At 43.9% G+C, this 20,570-nt stretch overlaps 1 protein-coding gene across 5 annotated transcripts in view; it reads right to left on the bottom strand.

Moving 5' to 3' along the window:
* Positions 1-20,570, bottom strand: part of myrip (myosin VIIA and Rab interacting protein) — a 129,898-nt gene that overhangs the window by 47,587 nt on the left and 61,741 nt on the right. For 2 of the 5 annotated variants that reach the window (XM_010899468.5, XM_034289422.1), the window contains exons 1-2: positions 15,337-15,646; positions 14,568-14,789 (exon numbers count right to left, since the gene is read on the bottom strand). In XM_010899468.5, coding sequence (XP_010897770.1) covers positions 14,568-14,789; positions 15,337-15,458 — 344 coding nt within the window. In that variant the 5' untranslated portion in view covers positions 15,459-15,646. Of the gene's footprint in view, positions 1-14,567; positions 14,790-15,336; positions 15,648-20,570 lie in introns of those variants that run through there. The other 3 variants (XM_010899470.5, XM_020042018.3, XM_020042019.3) reach the window with 2 other exon arrangements.

Genomic DNA, 20,570 nt, shown 5'->3' with positions numbered 1-20,570 from the left:
GAGAAGATTAATTACCCAGCCGTATCAAAGATCTCCTAGTGAAAAAATAAATGTTGGTTTTAATCACATAGGAGATCCGAACCATTGATCTGCCAATCACAGCCAGCTTACATCACCCCAAAGGCAGACCGCAGCCTGCCAATCCAACCCAGCAGGATATGAGATTCTGCACCAGGGCTGGAGAGATGTCTTGAAGATAACATTACTGCTGATTGATCACATCTAAAACTTTAGGCCCATTACAGAGTTATGAACATGACATTTGCGCAGTAAATCACAACTTTGATGTGTTATAGAAAAGACAAACAAACTAAATTAAACGTTTGATGTCTGGGTCTATACCCCTTGGGGGGAGTTTAGGCTGCCAAAAAGGAAAGTGAAATATTGGCACGTTGAAGAGATTAAGTTAAAGGCTATATTCGTTATTTGATCTATCAGATGTTAGCTGAATTACACCAATAACAATGTATGAAAACATTGTGTCACTTTAAAGGACGGTCACATGTTGGAAATGTGTACGGTACAACAACAGGACAGTTCCCTGTTTTACATACATTTTGTAACATTTTGACAGAAGGTATAGCCACTATGGGCAGCGGTATAAAGCTCAAAGTGGCATACTGCTCAAAAGTTTGCATACCCTTGGAGAATTGGTCATATACAGCTCTGGAAAAAATTAAGAGACCACTCCAAATGATCTTAAATCAGCATCTCTACATGTATGGCAGCCATTCCATTCCATCATCTGTTAAATTCCAACACAGGGAAACCTCATTTTACTTACTGAGGTACTGATTAGGTGATTACTTGAACCAAATCTAATTTAACGAGGAAAAGTATAAAAACCACCACAGTGGAAATCAATATACTCTTGCAATAGGACCAGCTGGATGGCAGAAACTGTGCAAATAGTACCTCAAAAGTAATTTTAATTAATTAATGACAGAGATGACCGTCAACTAATTCTAATGTCACTCAACAACCGTAGGATGACATCAAGTGACCTACAAAATGAATGGCAAACAGCAGCTGGGGTGAAGTGCACGGTGAGGACGGTTCGAAACAGGCTCCTAAGGGGTAGGGCTGAAGTCGTGCAAAGCTCGAAAAAAGTCCTTCATCAATGAGAAGCAAAGAAGAGCCAGGCTGCAATTTGCAAAAGACCATAAGGATTGGACTGTAGAGGAATGGAGTAAGGTCACCTTCTCTGACCTTGGCTGTGTGTTTCGGGTCGTTGTCATGCTGGAAGAACCAGCCACAACCCATCTTCAATGCTCTTACTGAGGGAAGGAGGTTGTTGGCCAAGATCTCGTGATACATGGCCCCATCCATCCTCCACTCAATACGGTGCAGTCGTCCTGTCCCCTTTGCAGAAAAGCATCCCCAAAGAATGTTTCCACCTCCATGTCGGGATGGTGTTCTTGGGGTTGTACTCATCCTTCTTCTTCCTCCAAACATGGCGAGTGGAGTTTTGACCAAAAAACTACATTTTTGTCTCATCAGACCACATGACCTTCTCTCATTCCTCCTCTGGATCATCCAGATGGTCATTGGCAAGCTTCAGACGGGCCTGGACATGCGCTGGCTTGAGCAGGGGGGACCTTGCGTTCGCTGCAGGATTTTAATCCATGACGGCATAGTGTGTTACTAATGGTTTTCTTTGAGACTGTGGTCCCAGCTGTCTTGAAGTCATTGACCAGGTCCTGCTGTGTAGTTCTGGGCTGATCCCTCACCTTCCTCATGATCACTGATGCCCCACGAGGTGAGATCTTGCATGGAGCCCCAGACAGAGGGAGATTGACCGTCATCTTGAACTTCTTCCATTTTCTAATAATTGCGCCAACAGTTGTTGCCTTCTCACCAAGCTGCTTGCCTATTGTCCTGTAGCCCATCCCAGCCTTGTGCAGGTCTACATTTTTATCCCTGATGTCCTTACACAGCTCTCTGGTCTTGGCCATTGTGGAGAGGTTGGATTCTGTTTGTTTGATTGAGTGTGTGGACAGGTGTCTTTTATACATGTAACAAGTTCAAACAGGTGCAGTTAATTCAGGTAATGAGTGGAGAACAGGAGGGCTTCTTAAAGAAAAACTAACAGGTCTGTGAGAGCCAGAATTCTTACTGGTTTGTAGGTGATCAAATACTTATGTCATGCAATAAAATGCAAATTAATTATGTAAAAATTATGCAATGTATTTTCTGGATTTTTGTCTCTCACAGTTGAAGTGTACCTATGATACAAATTACAGACCTCTACATGCTTTGTAAATAGGAAAACCTGAAAAATCGGCAGTACATCAAATACTTGTTCTCCCCTCTGTATTATTATAATAGAAAGCCAAACGATTCAATTTTGTATACAGTCACATCATTTCTATTGTTCCATTGCTGAAAATATTCTACCTGCAGCCCCTTTCATTTGAACTGTTATATAACTGTTATATATTTGTTAGGCTTCAGTCCAGATATAGATAGCCGTGTCCAAGAAATGTCTAATTCCAAAAAGCAGTGATTGTGCCTCCCAAGCCAGAACATTTACAACCATTTTCACAAACATAAAGTATTACTTTTTAAAGGACAAGAGATTCTCTAGCCAATATCCACACTCAACATGAACATGTAACTGCTTCCCAAAATTAATCTGTTCAATTATTCTTCTCAATAGCTCTATGTGGCCATGCTTCAAACAAAAATAGACTTTGCACTGTAGAAAGTATTATATACACGTTTTATACTGCAAAGAACAACATGTACAACATGTCAGGTATGGCAGTCAGTTTTCGTGATTCACAGTGCAATTCCCCCGCGGACACGCAATGGGGATCAGATCGCAGAGCAGCGAGTGCGAACACCTCTGGAAAGTTGGAGCACGGTTTCCTGACTCACAACGCTGAATGGCTGAAACAGGGGAGCCACGATGGAGTCTGGCAGTGAGTGGCAGCGGCGCGGCTCTTGGGGTCTCACTCCGTCAAACAGAGAGACAACAGGGAGACCTCGAGACCAACGAAGAAAACACACCCCATGAATAATCCAAAACAATGAGTCAGACATCTCTGAAGGATGGCTCTGAGCGGAAAAGGCAGACTGCTCAGAAAACACAGCAAAACACACCGCCGCAAGAACACGCATGCAGGCACACACACACACACACACACACACACACAGCACGCGCACACACAGCACGCGCACACACAGCACGCGCACACACAGCACGCGCACACACAGCACGCGCACACACAGCACGCGCACACACAGCACGCGCACACACACTCTCTGATTGCCTCTAGGCTAGAGCGTTCAACAGTAATTAGTTTTCAGGAAGCTCTTGCACGAATGCCATTGGTAAAAAACAAAAAACAAACCAGTTCTGTGAATTAGACTGTGATCCCATTTATGCAAGTCGGGTTGTTAAATATATCTAAATCAACCGCTAACAATTCAGCCGTCCTCTCTGGTCCCTGAATTACCACCCCTACAGACTATTACAGACCAGCCTGGCTCTGTGAGTGTGCCTGCATGTTGTCGGTATGTGTGCTTGTGTTTATGTTGTGTACGCGCGCGTGTGTGTGTGTGTGTGTGTGTATGCACAACTCATTACCCAGGAGTTACGAGCAGCTGACGGCTACGATGTCAGACGGGAGGGACGCGGGGAGAGGCTGTAATCGAGAGGATGGAGAGCGAGAGAAAGAGAGATAGCGGGAGAGAAAGAGATGGCGAGAGGAAAAGAGCAAGCCAGCGAGAGCGGAGAGACAGAGAGGGCCGAAGGGAGAGAGAGGCAAGGAGGAGGGGACGATTACTCCTCTAAGTCATGTGGACTTGGCTGCAGGTGTAAGCGGTCATCTCCAACCTGCCGTCGTTCCGAAACAGTTTCAATTGACCAAAAGCTTCCCGGGAGGGGTGATATAAGGAACCAGTCCACACCCAGCGCTCCGCTCAATGATACCACTCCCTGTGCCTTCCCGCTCTCCCATCTCTCCTCCTCTCTATCTCGCTCTCCCATCTCTCCTCCCCATCTCACACTCTTTCCATCTCTAGAGAGACAGAGAAAGACAGCAAATGCCAGTGCAACACACACGCTTGAATACACACACATTAGTCAAGCACACAAACACCCACACAGGCATAGACGAGCGCACTCGCACACATACACACATACTATTTTCAATGCTGTGTAGCAATAACTCAAAGAACAAGGAGTCCTATGAAGAGATTCAGCAATAATACTGTAGAACTCTGGCTCATATGGGTTTTGGGAAGACATGTAGCTATGACAGTGTAGGAGTTTTAGAGGGAGATTTGTAGTAGTAGTTTTGATTTGAACTGTAGCTCATAAGGAGCAAGGAGTTTTAGAGGGAGATTTGTAGTTGTAGTTTTGATTTGAACTGTAGCTCATAAGGAGCAAGGAGTTTTAGAGGGAGATTTGTAGTTGTAGTTTTGATTTGAACTGTAGCTCATAAGGAGCAAGGAGTTTTAGAGGGAGATTTGTAGTTGTAGTTTTGATTTGAACTGTAGCTCATAAGGAGCAAGGAGTTTTAGAGGGAGATTTGTAGTTGTAGTTTTGATTTGAACTGTAGTTCATAAGGAGCAAGGAGTTTTAGAGGGAGATTTGTAGTTGTAGTTTTGATTTGAACTGTAGCTCATAAGGAGCAAGGAGTTCAGGAATCTCAGTCAGTCAGCGGGGTCAGACAGCTTGTAAATCAGTCAGTTGGCAGATAAATCAGTCAGCCATCCACTCAGTCAGCACTCCGGGGCTCAGACACTTTGTCTGGGACTAGTATGTCACCTGACTGTTATAAATAATCCCCACCCCCCCTCCATTTCTCCTCCATAGTCTCCCCATCGGTCTCCATTTCTCCTCCTCTATTAGTCTCCCCTCCGGTCTCCATTTCTCCTCCTCTATTAGCCTCCCCTCTGGTCTCCATTTCTCCTCCTCTATTAGCCTCCCCTCCGGTCTCCATTTCTCCTCCTCTATTAGTCTCCCCTCCGGTCTCCATTTCTCTTTTCATTTCTTCCCTACGGTTTCACAATTGTCACTTCCCCTCAGAAGGCCTGTCGTGGTCGCTCTCTTCCACCTAACCACACCTACCGACCCCTCCGCAGCGCTATTGGTCAGAGCCACCATGAAATGCGTGTGCGCTCTGGTGTGTGTGTGTCGGGGCGCCGCGAGGGGAAATTAATTGTGTTTGTTTATTCCCCAAACCAATCAGGAAGGCGCAGCGCTACTCAGTGGCCTTTCACGAGTATGGGGAACAAGTCCGGGGTGGCAGAGAAGGAGATGATTAAATTTGAGCCGAAGGTCTGTGCTCAACCTGCTAGGCTGTCTGCTAGCGTCTCAAATGGCAGCCTATTCTCAGAAGAGCATTACTTTAAACTAGTGCGCCCTATAGGGAACAGGATGTCATTTGGAACGTAGTCTGTGTGTCAACTTCCATTAGTGGATGTTCTTTTCCATTAGATTCAAGCAATCAGATGATATTTAGTGCATGTCAAAAACCAATGTGTGCAAATGTGCACTTATGATAGTCTATAGAGTATATAATCTCCCACATTCAAACACAGAGCATTTGCACATAACCTTTTTACGACGGGATTAGGCAATCCGAATCCTAATCGCGAAACTCTGAATATTGACAGCTGCACATCGTGTGTGTTTGCACACACACAAATACTCTATACCGACCCAGCCCAGCAACACACACTTTGTTCTCCACTACTGTTTAGTTCATGGAGTAATGATTGTTCCCTACCCCACTATAATTTCCAGGTGCCTGGTGCCATGCAACAGATCTGTGTTACATGTTTTATACATGCAACACAGATACATAAAGCGACATGAAAATCTCAGCTCATCCCAGTACAACTCATCACAAACCCTCAGGAAAATGGACGCATTGAAATCTCAAATTGCCAGAGTGGCTCTAAAACTCAATGTGGATTTCGGTACTTAGTGAAGACCTGAGGAAGAGTCAACGGGTAAAAAACTTGTAATAACGCAGCCTATGTTCCTCTAATAAGGATACAGTGATGAGTATCAAAACTGTCAATGGGAATCATGAAAGACAATGAGATGATTGGAGTTCCCCAGGGATTCGTATTAGCTTCAGTTTGGATTAACATAAAACATGGGATGGAACCAAGAAGGTTGTGTCTGATAGCAGGCAATATTGTCACCTAGTGAAATGCTCTCTCTCTTGTTCAGGCTATTTAAGAGCTAAAGATGCCCTTTCAGTTTCCTCTGGCCTCCTCTACATGGCCGCAAACTGGTCTCGAGTACAAAAACAATCATGACCTTTACCAGAGCTTGCTCTCAGAGAAAGTTAAAATGTTCTCCCCTGCTGGCACATCCACTGAAAAGGTGTCATCCTTTAGAAACCTTGCTGTACAGTTTGACGGCTGTCCTGAAGTTAATAAGAATAGTCTTTTGGAAGCTCACACCAAAGTTGGGGTTTTATTTCTGCAATAAGGCTTGCTTCCAGTTTAAAGCTAGAACTCAGCTTCATATGACAGTTACATTGACGTGTGTTCAATTACAAAGCCCTTCTTGCTGAACTCCCTCTCCATCTCTGTGGCCTGCTGTCCTTCACTGGCAGTAACCACACACAATCAACTAGATGGTTGAACTCCCCCAGGCCTATATGGAGTCTGGAGAAACTGCCTGCTCCAATTGAGCATCAGAGGCTTGGAATAGCTTTACAATGGATGCTTCCCTTCGATGTGTTAGTGCCCATCAACAACATCAAAACTGATGCATGACTCTGTTCCTCAGGAGTGTACAGTAAATGTTTGCTGTATCAGGTTATGTCGATTGTTCTGGGTTGTAGTGCCAATTGCGGCTGCCTTCATGTCCGGGATTCACTGTGAAGACACTGTGGATCATAATGGGCTTTTCCTCACATTTTTTAAAATTAAATCAATAAAACATTTTAATGTTTTAACAGTGAATTAAAAGGAAAGATATTTTTCTGTAAAATAAAAATGATGTATTTCCAAATATCTAACAAGCTCCTATGTCTATTTTTTTTATGTTAAATAGTTGTCAGTCCAAATTCCAAAGTATGGCTACACAGAAATAATTCTATTTGAGAGCCATTCAATGAATGAAAGAGTAGATCTGGGACATTCTTACAACAACATGTATTTAGTTTTCCCAGTATTGTAAATGAGTTCTAAATCAACAAAGGCTTTCTGTACTGCAGGAACATCACAATGCAATCTTGACAATGCCAAATCATCAGGGGCCATTGAAAATGATAGTATCATCCATAGATAGATAAAATGCATAATTTTAAAGAAATGTACCAATAACATTAATATAAGTAGAAAGTCCCAGGATAAAACCTTGTGGACCAGCTTTACACATATTACTAAATTCAGACTTGAACCCATCAATCACAATGGCCTGTGACGACACTAAGATAATGTATGCATATACAAGCATAAGAACCCTGTTCTGCAAGAAAAACAAAAAAACATGATTGACTATGACAAAAGCTTTTGCCTAGGCCTACAGTGGATATAGAAAGTCTACACACCCCTGTTAAAATGCCTGGTTCTTGTGATGTAAAAGAATGAGACAAAGATAAATCATGTCAGAACTTTTTCCACCTTTAATGTGAAAAATTCAATTGAAAAACGAACATTTTCGAGGGGGGAAAAATGAAAACCGTACAATAATCTGGTTGCATAAGTGTACACACCCTTAAACTAATACTTTGTTGAAGCACATTTAGATTTAATGGCAGCACTCAGTCTTTTTGGGTAGGAGTCTATTAGCATGGCACATCTTGATGTGGCAATATTTGCCCACTCTTCTTTGCAAAAGTGCTCCAAATCTGTCAGATTGCGAGGACATCTCCTGTGCACAGCCCGCTTCAGATCACCCCACAGATGTTCACTTGGATTCAGGTCTGGGGTCTGGCTGGGCCATTGCAAAACGTTAATCCTCTTCTGGTGAAGCCATGCTTTTGTGGATTTGGATTTGTGCTTTGGGTTGTTGTCTAGCTGAAAGGTGAACTTCCTCTTCAGCTTTCTAACGGACGCCTGAAGGATTTTTGCCAAAATGGCCTGGTATTTGGAACTGTTCATAATTCCCTCCACCCTGACTAAGGCCCCGGTTCCAGCTGAAGAAAAACAGCCCCAAAGCATGATGCTGCCAACACTATGCTTCACTGTGGGTATGTTTTTTTTTGGGTAATGCGCAGTGTTGTTTTTGCACCAAACACAGCTTTTGGAATTATGGCCAAAACGTTCAACCTTGGTTTCATCAGACCGTAACACATTTTCCCACGTGATTTTGGGAGGTTTGTTTTTGTAAACTTCAGCCGGGCTTGGATTTTTTTCTTGTAAGAAAAGGCTTCCGTCTTACAACCCTACCCCGTAGCCCATTCATATGAAGAATACGGGAAATGTTTGTCACATGTAGCACACAGCCAGTACTTGCCAGAAATTCCTGCAGTTTCTTTAATGTTACTGTAGGCCTCTTGGAAGCGTCCCTGACCAGTTTTCTTCTCGTCTTTTCATAGATTTTGGAGCGATGTCCAGTTCTTGGTAATGTCTCTGCCATATTTTCTCCACTTGATGATGTGTTCAATGGTATATCAAATGCTTTGGAAATTCTTCTGTACCCTTCTCCCGACAGATATCTTTCAACAATGAGATCCCTCTGATGCTTTGGAAGCTCTCTGCGGACCATGGCTTTTGCTCTGAGATTAAACAAAAAAAAAATCAGGAACATCCTACTAGAAGAGCTGAACTTTATTTGTGATTAATCAGAGTGACTTTAAATGATGGCAGGTGTGTAATGACTTCTATTTAACATGAGTTTGAATGTGATTGGTTAATTCTGAACACAGCCACATCCCCAGTTATAAGAGGGTGTGCACACTTATGCAACCAGGTAATTATAAGGTTTTTATTTTTATGTTTTCCCCCTCGAAGATTTCAGTTTGTTTTTCAATTGAATTGTTCACAATATAGGTCACATTACAAGTGGAAAATGTTCTGACATGGGGTGTGTAGACTTTTTATATCCACTGTAAGCCCCGACTGATTAAAAATGTTAGTCAAAGATTTACCAAGAAAACAAGAATAGTTGCCAGACACAGGAAGAGTAGAAATAGGAAAGAACATTTCAAGGTGAGTGTTAAGCAATTCAAAATATGATGTTAATACCAAGATGTGTGTTACTGAGCAGGGGCAAAGCGCACTTAAGAAGATTTGTCTCTAATTGTATAGCCTCTGTGGGTATCGAGAGAAAGCAGTGAATAAAGATGTAATTTCCTCAACAAAAAAAAAAACAACAACCTCAACTACCATATTTCGAATCATTCTTTAATATTTCCCCACCAGCATTGAGCTCCTTCTAAGCAGTAGGCTTTTTTGCCCATTTTAAAAAGACGGCTGAAATTAAACAGCGATTAACTGCATCAATGATAGCTTTTATGTCTGTAATGGGGCAAGTATTTCAGCTAATTTGTTGGAGTAAAAAGAAAAAAGTGACTTGGGATTTGACGGTTTTCCGGATTTAGTCATGTTCCCCTTCCAAGTCAGAAAGAGCGGTACCATAATGATAAGATTTAGCCTCAGTCAGACTGATCACTCAGTTGCCTGAAAGATTGCCAGTCAACAACTAAGCCTGACGTTCATCCGTGCAATGTCTCTCTTCAATCCACCTTGAAGAGTTTTCAACGGGCACATTCTTATCTGCAATCGAGTGAGGTCCATCCTGTCGGATTTAAGAGAGATTGAAATTTAAATGTGAAGAGACTGGTGACTTCATCTTACAGATGGATGCATGGAGGATGGCATGCTGCAACTTCAGAGAGAGGGAGAGAAGAAGAGCGGATTTCATATTAATTCACCAGAGTGTCAGCTCGGTAGGAGAATAGGGAGGCGGTTTATGGCTCTGCATCACACTCTGTCACTTCACCAGCCTTCCTCCATCTCTCCCTCTCCTCCAGCCATTTTCCTTGAGAGGTAGTGAAATTGTCTCTGTGTCTAGAGAAAGAGTGTGTGTGTGTGTGTGTGTGTGTGAGAAAGACTGCAGGAAAGACAAGACTTTCCACATAGTGAAAACAATTGTATTTCTCATTAGAAAGACAGAAATATCTCAGGCCAGTGAACATTCTTGTGCGTTTGGGTGTGTGTGTGTTTCTGTCGTTGTGTGTATGGACGGTGTGCTTAATACAACCGGAGTGGACACGGTCATACTTGTCACACTCAATGCACCTGCTCATTCTGGACCTGTGGGGCCATGTGTGTGTGTTTGTGACTACCTGTGTGTGTGTGTGTGTGTGTGTAGGGGTGCAGGGACTTAAAAGGTAGGCAGTGTGACAGACCTGTCGCTACAGTGGAGAACCGCAGGAGAATGAGCTAGCGTCACCTTCAGTCCCATCTTCCCTCACAACTTCCCCTCACAGCCTGGAGGACACAATCCCAGCCACTTACAGCACATCTATACTGGAGTCCCAATGGAAGAAAATGGAAACGGGGACACACACTCAAATATTTCAATATATTCCTAAATGGCTAAAGAGCAGTACTGTATTTTAACCTTCGGCTTAAAGAATGTTGAAGATAAGACAATGCCGGGGGTAGCTTCTAGGAAGAGTTTGGGCGCCTATTTCTTTATACTGTGTATAAACGAATCTGCTGTTTATAAAAGGGATTAATGAGATGAGGCCGAGTTTACTGTGCAGTGTTGTCCAGTGGTGACCCATTACGAGACAAACAAAAGCTTTTTGGTGGTGACCACTTACACTGCTGCTTGACCTTACATAAGGTCCAAAATAAGGATATGAGCCTGAGCATTACTGTGTTATCTTGATAAAAACACATAATTGTATGTTGAGATGTCTCTGGCTAGAGCGTTCTTGTGCATGTTTTAAAAAATATATTGTATAAAAATGTACGCCTATGTAGACATTCCATTAAAAATCCTCCATTTCCAACAATAAACAAGAAACGTTTTAGATAAATAAGAATTGTCATTTAAAACATTAGACATGTCTACACTGTATTTCGGATCAATTTGATGTTACTTTAATGGACAAAATGTGGACATTTCTAACTTTTGAAATGGTGGTGTACATGCTGTCTATAAACACCTGGAGCAGTAGACTACAGCACAGCAGCAACGAAGAAGAGAAATACAAAGCCACATTGGCAGTCACAATACAGCCACCCGCCACAAACAACACAGTCTGAGGCTTCACCCAGGTATGAATACCTGATATTAGGCCAGGTGACGGAATGTCAGTGGAGTTTTACCGAAGTCGATTTTTACAGCTGACTGTACTATTGGAGCAAGCTGCTTGATAAGACAATGGGGAAAGATAGATGATCAGTCGTTGTTGGAATTAGGCTGAGAGAATGTTCTAGAGCACAGGTGTCAAACCGGTTCCACGGAGGGCCGAGTGTCTGCAGGTTTTCGCTCTCACCTTGTACCTGATTGATTAATGAGTTCACTAATTGGTTAGTTTCTACCCCCACCTGGTTGTTCAGGTCTGACCTGGGAACCAATTTAAAGGAAAACCCAAAGACCTGCAGACACTCGGCCCTCCGTGGAACCGGTTTGACACCCCTGTTCTAGAGTATATACTGAAACAACAGCGATCCAAAATCTTTACACTGGCACTGGGCCAAGCACTGCATAATGTAGGAGAAGGAACCTGTATGGCTAAGACCTTTTCAATTGCATTGCGGCAAAATCATTTTAAGCAGTTGGACTGACTAATCAAATTGTAATAACTTCTTCCAAAGCTGCTGATGTTGTAATTCTGGTATTGTGAGCAGACACACGGTTTAAGGACATCAGTCGGCCATTTAGGGTGGGGATGGAGGAGTGAACTTTCCACTCTTTCATAACCCAGCTTCCGGTTTAAAACAAAAATATTAATCAATAAGATGAATTGATGTACATGATGTCCGAGACAGATTTTCTTCATCCAGATCAACAAAGGAAGTTCTGCGCATTGTGTCAAAAACACTTGCGTTTTAAGCCAGCTACTGTAGCTATTCCTGAAGAAGCAACCTAATGAAAAGGTATTGGTCTAGTTATAAGTCAGCCAAGCATTGATGTGTTCAAGTTGCATAATGCAGCAGTAGTTACCAAAGTTTTTTTCTACTGCAGCCAGCTATGCATTTATAAAACTTGTATTTTCAAGCATAAAACGAATTAGCAAAATGAGTGTTTTTGCATTTCAATTCCAGTATTACTTTGTTTAGATTAGCTAAGTCATATTATGTGCTTACCATTAAACAAGAGCTATCAGCTAACAGCTATCAATTTATTAACAATTAGTTTGCCAAGTTCATTAAATGTATATCTAGCTGTGTTTATCCAATGAATTAGCTGTGTTTCCATTCTAGATTACCATGATATAACCCGTACAGAGATGAAGCATGGAGCAGCATGTAGACATGGCAGGATTAAAAACAGAGATGCCGGAGTAAAAGTGTGTTTTTGAAGCAGTTCAAACCAATTCATGTTTGACCCTCAATGACCAGCAGTTGTTACATATATTTGTGTTACTTTTAAATGCACGGTATACACACTGCATATACACTGATCTTTAGGACTGTAGTATGGTGGGTTGATTGTTGTTACTGAGGAGGATTCCAGAAAGCAGACATTATATTATCCAGTAGAAACAGACCTCAAAGCTTGGCTGCTGATCATTTTGAAGTGTGCTCAGGACAGGCATAATTGTTTCACATAAAGGCCATGCGGTTTTGGCACAAACAAGTCACCATTTTTTTTATAGACCCTCTCCTCAAGAAGCAATAGCAATAGAACTGAATTGCTAAATCTTTTAACAGGCCACGCCTAAACAAGTTGCTTTAACTAGTAGATACTGTAATGGCATTAAATACACAGGTTTAGTTACAATAATGGGCCAGGATGCTGACATCAGTAACCCAGGTCACCTTGCTTCACAGTACCGAAAACATTAGAATGTCTATAATTCTTGGAAGTATCATCTTGGCAGCTACAGAATTGAACTTTTACTTATTACCGAATATATCACAGATTCGTTTTTTTTGGTTCCTCGCAACAACACAACAACAACAACAACCATTGTCTAACAGGCTGACAGCCAAACAGTGCCAGTCCATGTCAGTGGAAACCCAAAGCCTTGTAGTTCTGGAGGAATACACTGGCGTTTGGCACCAATGGAAACAAGGCAATAGAGAATTTTGGTCCAAAGCAGTGTACTAAATAGTGAACACGGTTCCATTATGGATTAAGACCATGTGACGCGGTAATGAAAGTGAAGTGTTTACATGTAGCCTGTCATGATGATCTCCAACATCCTGAAAGCGCTTAATATAATTTACATTAGTGACCAAGGCGGAACAGTAATGAGCGTATTGCCAAGCTGGAGGCGTCGTCGCCTCTTCTAATTTCACGACCGTTAGCAGGCTAGGGAGAGATACAGTCGCCAGCCTTAGGGAGTATCAAAGAGGTGGGTGAGGAGGGAAAGAGTGAAGGGGGGATGGACAGAGAGACAATGAGAGACACACTGTAGGGCAGAGAGAGACTAACGGACCTGGAACCTGGTCAATAAAGACCCACCCTCCGGTCTCATAAAAAGGCTGGGCGTCTAATATGATACTGTGCCGCAAAATCAATCACAGAGCGAGATAAGAAGAGTGGAAGACATGAAGATGGAGAAAGAAAGAGGGAAGAAGAGGGTGCAAGCAAGTCCCGTTTACGCCACCTTTTAAATGTTCCACTAGCTACACACACCCACACACACACACACACACACATGCATACACACGGACGGACACACACATTTTGTGATATGACTGTCAGAGGTGCTACAATGAGGAGCGCATTACAGTTCACCATGTCAGGGTCTCAGATGGTGGTGATATAAGCCTCCCCTCAGGCATGAACATGTTTATCTAATAACACACACACACGCACACGCACACGCACATTTATATGAAATCCATGTGCATTTATGAGTAGACACACCCAGTCCCGGCAGCCAGGAAAAACACTGTTCAGGTTCTCATCAAGCCCTATAGCACAGCCTGTATATCACACCTCCCAAGTCCGCTCAATGCGAGGAAGCCTTGTTAGCCTTGTGCAGGTGTCTGGGTGTCTGTGCTGAGACACCCAACAAACCAACATACAGACGGATGAACAGACTCTCCTAGCTGCAGTACAGTAATCTCTCTTTCACACACCTTTCAACCCTCTCCCAACCTTCCTCCTTCACAACCTACACCTCTGCTCCCTCTTTATGAGCCCTATCTGAACCAGGCGTGACAAGCGGTTCCCTCTCCCCCCCACAGGCACATTTTCTGCCTGTGCCCACCCCCCGACCTGCAGTCCTCTCCTCCCTGCCCCTGTAACTAACTCTTTAAAGCACTGACAGCGGGTAGAGGGACGCGTATGGCGGCAGCCTTTCCATTCGCTCTTCCCCGCCTGCCGTCTCTCTATCCCCCTCTCTCGGTCGCCGGCATATCTATCTGCCTCTCCCCCACGTTCTCCCCCCTCACGCCTATCTCCGTTCATTCATTCCCGCGGTAAGCCGGATTCAAAGCGGCAGCGCACTGACCTGGTCTTCTGGCAAGCGGAGCAGAGCCAGGCTTTGTCCTTCTTGCTGTAGGTGCAGCAGGTCTTGCAGACGTTGTACCGGCAGTCCAGGCACGGCCGCTTGGGGTTGAGCAGGAAGGTGAAGGGCGCGCAGCAGCGGATGCAGCAGTGCTCGTTGAAACGGTGCTGCTTGGAGAGGATGGAGCACCGGCTGCCTTCCTCCAACAGCTCCTGCTTCATCTCACTGCCCCGACCGAGAGTGTGAGAGAGAGAGGGGGGGAGGGAGTTAGCGAACAGAGAGACGGCATGTGAGGAAGCAGAGGGAAGACGGCGATGCGGAATAATTGGAGACGCTGTAACAAATTAAAAATTGAAAACGGAGAGTGTTAGCAAAAGAGTGGGAAAAAAGTGCTCCATCTCGGTTGCGCCGGTTTTCCCCGATTAACGTGATAGCTGACTTTTCCCATCGAGGACCCTGCCATTCCAGGCTTGAACATGCTTACGCGTTCATGTGCACGCGTGTGTGTATAGGAGTTGTAACTTACGGGACAAAAATATACCCGTTTAGCACAGTAACTACTATCCCTCCTGTCGCATGTAGTCACAGACTCTCAGATTTATCGCAACGAAGCTTTCCACCAAAGCCTCTAAATACTATACACAAACTTCCTAACAATTTATCCTCATGCCAACATTAGCTTTAAAACACATCTCCAACTTCGCATGATTAAACAGAGCACTCTCTCACAGCTGGTGTTCACAAGAAACTGGGAAATAAACTGGGGGATTACCTTAACTTGTACAATAATATTCTCTTATTTGGGAAGCATTTTGCTACGGTGTATGGTCTGTTCAGTTCCCAGTGCGTTGCGTTGAGGTCAATGGGGTTGTTTTTCTGGGGTGTATTGCACATTCTCTAAAACCCCTAAAAATCCCGCTGTTGTTACCTTAAGTTTTAAAACCGGCCACCGCTTACTGATAGAGAGGATGATAATTAAAATGTTTGGTGTTAAAACGGTTATAAAGCTGAAGGTCACTGGGGTGTTATTAGCATAAACACAAAAATGCAGGAACGAACCCGAGGCGTGGGTGGAGGAGAGTTAATGTTGCTGTAATTATAACTTAATTGTAGAGGCTGGAATTTTGGTCCAATAATAAGTCCTGTTATTCACCAAAGAGGTTGACACACAAAATAGGAACATGTGGGCAGTCAATCACAGCCTGGCCAATTGAAAATTGGTATACAGCAGATTTTCAAACTGTGTGATCCTGAATGGAGATTGGTCGATAGCCTTGGTATATGTTAGCATTAAGGCACAAGGGGGTGTGGTATTTGCCCAGTAAACCACAGCAAGGAGTTGGTCTTAGGCACAACACATTGTGGAGTGCCTGGCCACAGAGCTTAGCCGTGGTATATTGACAAACGCTTATTGTTCTTATAAACCGATTACCAAAGCAATAAGACCAGTAAAAAGTGATGTCATGTCATACCGTGGTATACAGGTCTCAATGACTGATACCACCGCTATCAGCCAATCAGCATTCAGGTTTTAAACAACCTGGTTTATAAGACGCTCTGTATCCTGGGCATGAGGTCGCTATATTTACAGCTCTATTTGCGTTAATTATAACCAGTTTATAATAGTGATAATGTATCTCAGGGGTTTGTGGTATATTGTCAATCTATGGTGTTTGCAGATGTCAAATTCCTTCTTCCCTCGTAGAAAGGTGTGGGACAGGGTGATAATGATTCACTGCATCTGGGGTCTTGCAGTTCCTATAAATGACACTTCAGTTCACACAGACAAAGACAAACGGTCACATTGTGGGACGTGGACAAACGTCTAATGTCGAGTCCATCTGCAAGGATCCCTCTTGGTCTAATGTATTATATCCTAACGTTATTAATAGTGTTCCTCCAGCGCGTTCTCTGCTGTATGCTGATTGCTTTCCGTACGCGTCATTAGACACAGTGTATTAATAGGACGGATGAATGTTGGCGCACAGTTCCTAACCCACACGCTGACGCACGCATAAACAACGTCAAAGAGACTCTGCCACTAACTGAACGGAAGAACCCCCAAAAAAACAACAGGTTGCGAATCTGACTAAATCCAATTAATCTTTCCTGCAGAGCTAAGGCGAGACCGGTTTGCAAGATCTGTAAAAATCCACCCTTGCTCTCCCATTGAGCAATGCCAGTTTTCCAACACATTCCCAAACACAGCTAGCGGGCTTTGGTTGAAAGAGAGCTGTTTTACTGTAGCCTAAGGACTAGGCTAACGATGAGGGGCCAGCCCGATGGCGGCTCGGGACGACAGCTTGGGAACACGGGATATAGGCAGTTAGGCAAAATAAGCGCGGTGACTCGCGCACGTGGCCAAGGAGAGAGAGCCCAGTGTCGTGTCACATTAAATCCCCTCCCTGTTAAATAGCGGCAATAGAAGAACACCCTGTTCAAATGTTCCCCACTGCTCTAATCACCATTCACTTCGGATCGGGACGCTAATGACCTCCGAAATAGAGAATCACGCCGGTTCAACTGGACTGGGCCACACGGACGACCAGCGCACACACAGACGAGCGTACAGAGACAACCTTGCACAGAGACACACTCACACGCACATACAATTGTGCGAGTGTGAGAGTGTGTGCTGTGTGGGAGAGCTTTGCGTAAATCCAGGAACGAGGCAGTGTACTTTGACTTTGTGCTTCTTATATCTCTGTCACTACTAATGCAACACAAGGTCATGTCGGAGAGTGATTTGGCAGCGACTTCAATAAACCGTCAGATCTACCATTCAGAAAGGCTCTAGGATGTATAAGAAACAAGAAAAGGAACCAGACAAGCCTAATTGAGCCGGCTCACGATTAGAAGGAATAAACGTTGTTTGCTGGATTCAAACAGGGTTCTCCTATGTGACAGGCTGTATCTTTAACCACTACGCCACAAGCTGTACGTGTGCAGAGTGTTCAGCATTTCATTTCATAGCACAACACCATACATTCTATATATGAAATTGATACAATAACAATCAATATAGGTGAAGATAACTGACTTCATCGTCAAGTGAAATTATGAGAGAATCTTGGAAACCCATCCTTGATAACTGCGCAAGGGGTTGTGATATACATCACCCCAAAAAGCATGCACAGATGTATACTTCGAAAATCCACCAGAAATATTTGCAATATAACCGTCAACAGTTTTAAGTAAGGCTTACTATATACATCAATCAGCCATAACATTATGACCAGTGCCAGGTGAATAGAATAACACTGATAATCTTGTTGTCATGGCACCTGTCAGTGGGTGGGATATATTAGGCAGCAAGTGAACATTCTGTCCTCAAAGTTGATGTGTTAGAAGCAGAAAGAATGGGCAAGCATAAGGATCTTAGAGACTTTGGGCCAACATTCTGATGGCTAGACGACTGGGTCAGAGCATCTCCAAAACTGCAGCCTTTGTGGGGTGACAGTGGTCAGTACCTATCAAAAGCAGTCCAAGGAAGGAAAATGGTGAACCGGCAACAGTGTCATTGGCGGCCAAGGCTCAATGATGCATGTGGGGAGCGAAGGCTGGCCTGTGAGGTCTGATCCAACAGACGAGCTACTGTAGCTCAAATTGCTGAAAGAGTTAATGCTGGTACTGATAGAAAGGAGTCAAAACACACAGTGCATTGCAGTTTGTTGTGTATGGGGTGCGTAGCCGCAGACCAGTCAGGGTGCCCATGCTGACCCCTGTCCACGGCTTAGTGCCTACAATGGGCATGTGAGCATCAGAATTGGACCACGGAGCAATGGAAGAAGGTAGCCTGGTCTGATGAATCACGTTTCCTTTTACATCATGTGGATGGCCAGGTGCATGTGCATTGCTTACCTGGAAAACACATGGCACCAGGATGCACTATGGGAAGGAGGCAAGCCGGCAGAGGCACTGTGAGGTGTTTTGGTGGCAAAAGGGGGACTTGCACAATATTAGACAGGTGGTCTTAATGTTATGGCTGATCGTTGTAATGTAGCTACTGCAGCTTGTTGTCTGTCCTGAACAATTCCTAATGCCTACTTTATTTGGTCCATGGCAAGGATCAAACCCCAGTCGACTATATGGCAGTCAGCGTCTCTAACCACTACACTATAACAGTGTGTAGTCAGTCAGTCAGTCAAGCACTCAGTAAGAGACATTCACTCTTCTTGGCCGGCTCAGTCTACGTGTTCCGACAAATTGGACTACTCACTCATCTAGGAAAGGTTTGGACTTCAAAATAAATCAGAGGACATGAGACGAGAAGACCTGATCTCAGATCAGCAATTCTGCTCTGAGAAGGTTTAAGAAAACAGGCCCAGCTCCTAAGATTTCCTCCAATGTCCTGGTTACCTTAATCTCCAGAAGTCATGTTAATCTGTAAATTAAGAAGTGGTAATATTTTAGTAATTTCGTGCAGCATTTTGTTTAAGTCTGTTACTATAGCCTGGGGATGTATTGAGGCCAAGAGGCAGATGAGACGACACAGCTGTCGTTTAGCCTCCGTAAACCCATTAAATGGATTAGAGTTGACATCTCAATTATGTTTAACTCCTTAACTACAAGAGAATCAAATCAAACCAAATGCAATTGTATATGTCACAAGCTTTGCCGACAGCCGTGTCCACCAACAGCAAAACGCTTACTTATGACTCGTTCCTCTCCCACCCAAAATAACATGTTATGTAAAGAGAAAAGAAAATATAAAATTAACATAGAATATACACTGCTCAAAATAATTAAGGGAAGACATATCACACATCGGTTCTCGATGAACAAAATAGATGAAAATCTTTACGTTACATGGTGTAATTCGTTGAGAACAAAATTACTTCAGATGGAACTTGAGGGCCAGTCAATGGCATCAATGCCATCCTCATCCAGGAACTACCAATACACTCTGGCCACATGAGGCCAGGCGTTGTCCTGCGTCAGGAGGAACCCATGGCCTACTTCACCAGCGTAAGGCCTGACGATGGGTCTGAGGATTTCATCCCAGTACCTAACAGCAGCACATGGAGGTCTGTGCGACCATCCAAGGATATGCCTCCCCAGACCATCACTGACATGCTGCATGATGTTGCAGGCAGGATAATGTTCACCATGGCGTCTCCAGACTCTTTCATGTCTGTCACATGTGGTCAGCTTGAACCTGCACTCATCTTGAACGGAGCACCAATGGTGGTCTTGTCAATTCTGGTGTTCTCTTGTGAATGCCAATCGAGCTGCATGGTGCTTGGCTGTGAGCACAGGTCCCACTAGAGGACGTCGGGCCCTCATGCCACCCTCACAATGTCGGTTTCTGACAGTTTGGTCAGAAACATGTACAGCAGTAGCACACTGGAGGTCATTTTGGAGGGCTCTGGCAGTGCACAAGGAGCAGATACCGGTCCTGCTGCTGGGTTGATACCCTTCTACGGCCCTGTCCAGCTCTCCTCATGTAACGGCCAATCTCCTGGTATCTCTCTCATGCTCTAAAAACTGTACTGGGAGACACAGCAAACCTTCATATGACGGTATATATGGATTTGCCATCCTGTGCAACCTGAATGGGCTGCAGGTACCACCTCATGCTACCAGTAGTGACAAGGACACTAGGAGAAGGGTCTGGCTGCAGACGGGCACACCAGACCCTTTTGTGAAAACTAGAGATGAATAAGTCAGGAAGGATAAGGAGAAAGCAATTGTCTGTGGCCACCACCTGCAAAACCATTCCCTTTTTGGGGGTTGTTTTGCTTTGCCTCTCCAGTGCATCTGTTGTCATTTTCATTTGTACCAAAACAGTTTAAACTGATTGACAATTGCTTATGCCTCCTAAAAGGACAAATTGATATCCCTGAAGTTTAACTGACTTGGTGTTATACTGTGATGATTACACGTTCCTTTAAGTTTTTTGAGCAGTGCATTAAGACAAGGACTATATATAGTGATTTTGCAATAGCAAAAGTCATGGAAAAAGCATACACAAATAGTAACAGGTCAGTGTTCAGTAGCATGGGT

Source organism: Esox lucius, chromosome 21 (genome assembly GCF_011004845.1).
Source record: "Esox lucius isolate fEsoLuc1 chromosome 21, fEsoLuc1.pri, whole genome shotgun sequence".
Lineage (NCBI taxonomy): Eukaryota > Metazoa > Chordata > Actinopteri > Esociformes > Esocidae > Esox > Esox lucius.
Note: the sequence above shows the minus strand (reverse complement) of the source record. Positions and strands in the feature narration are given on the sequence as shown.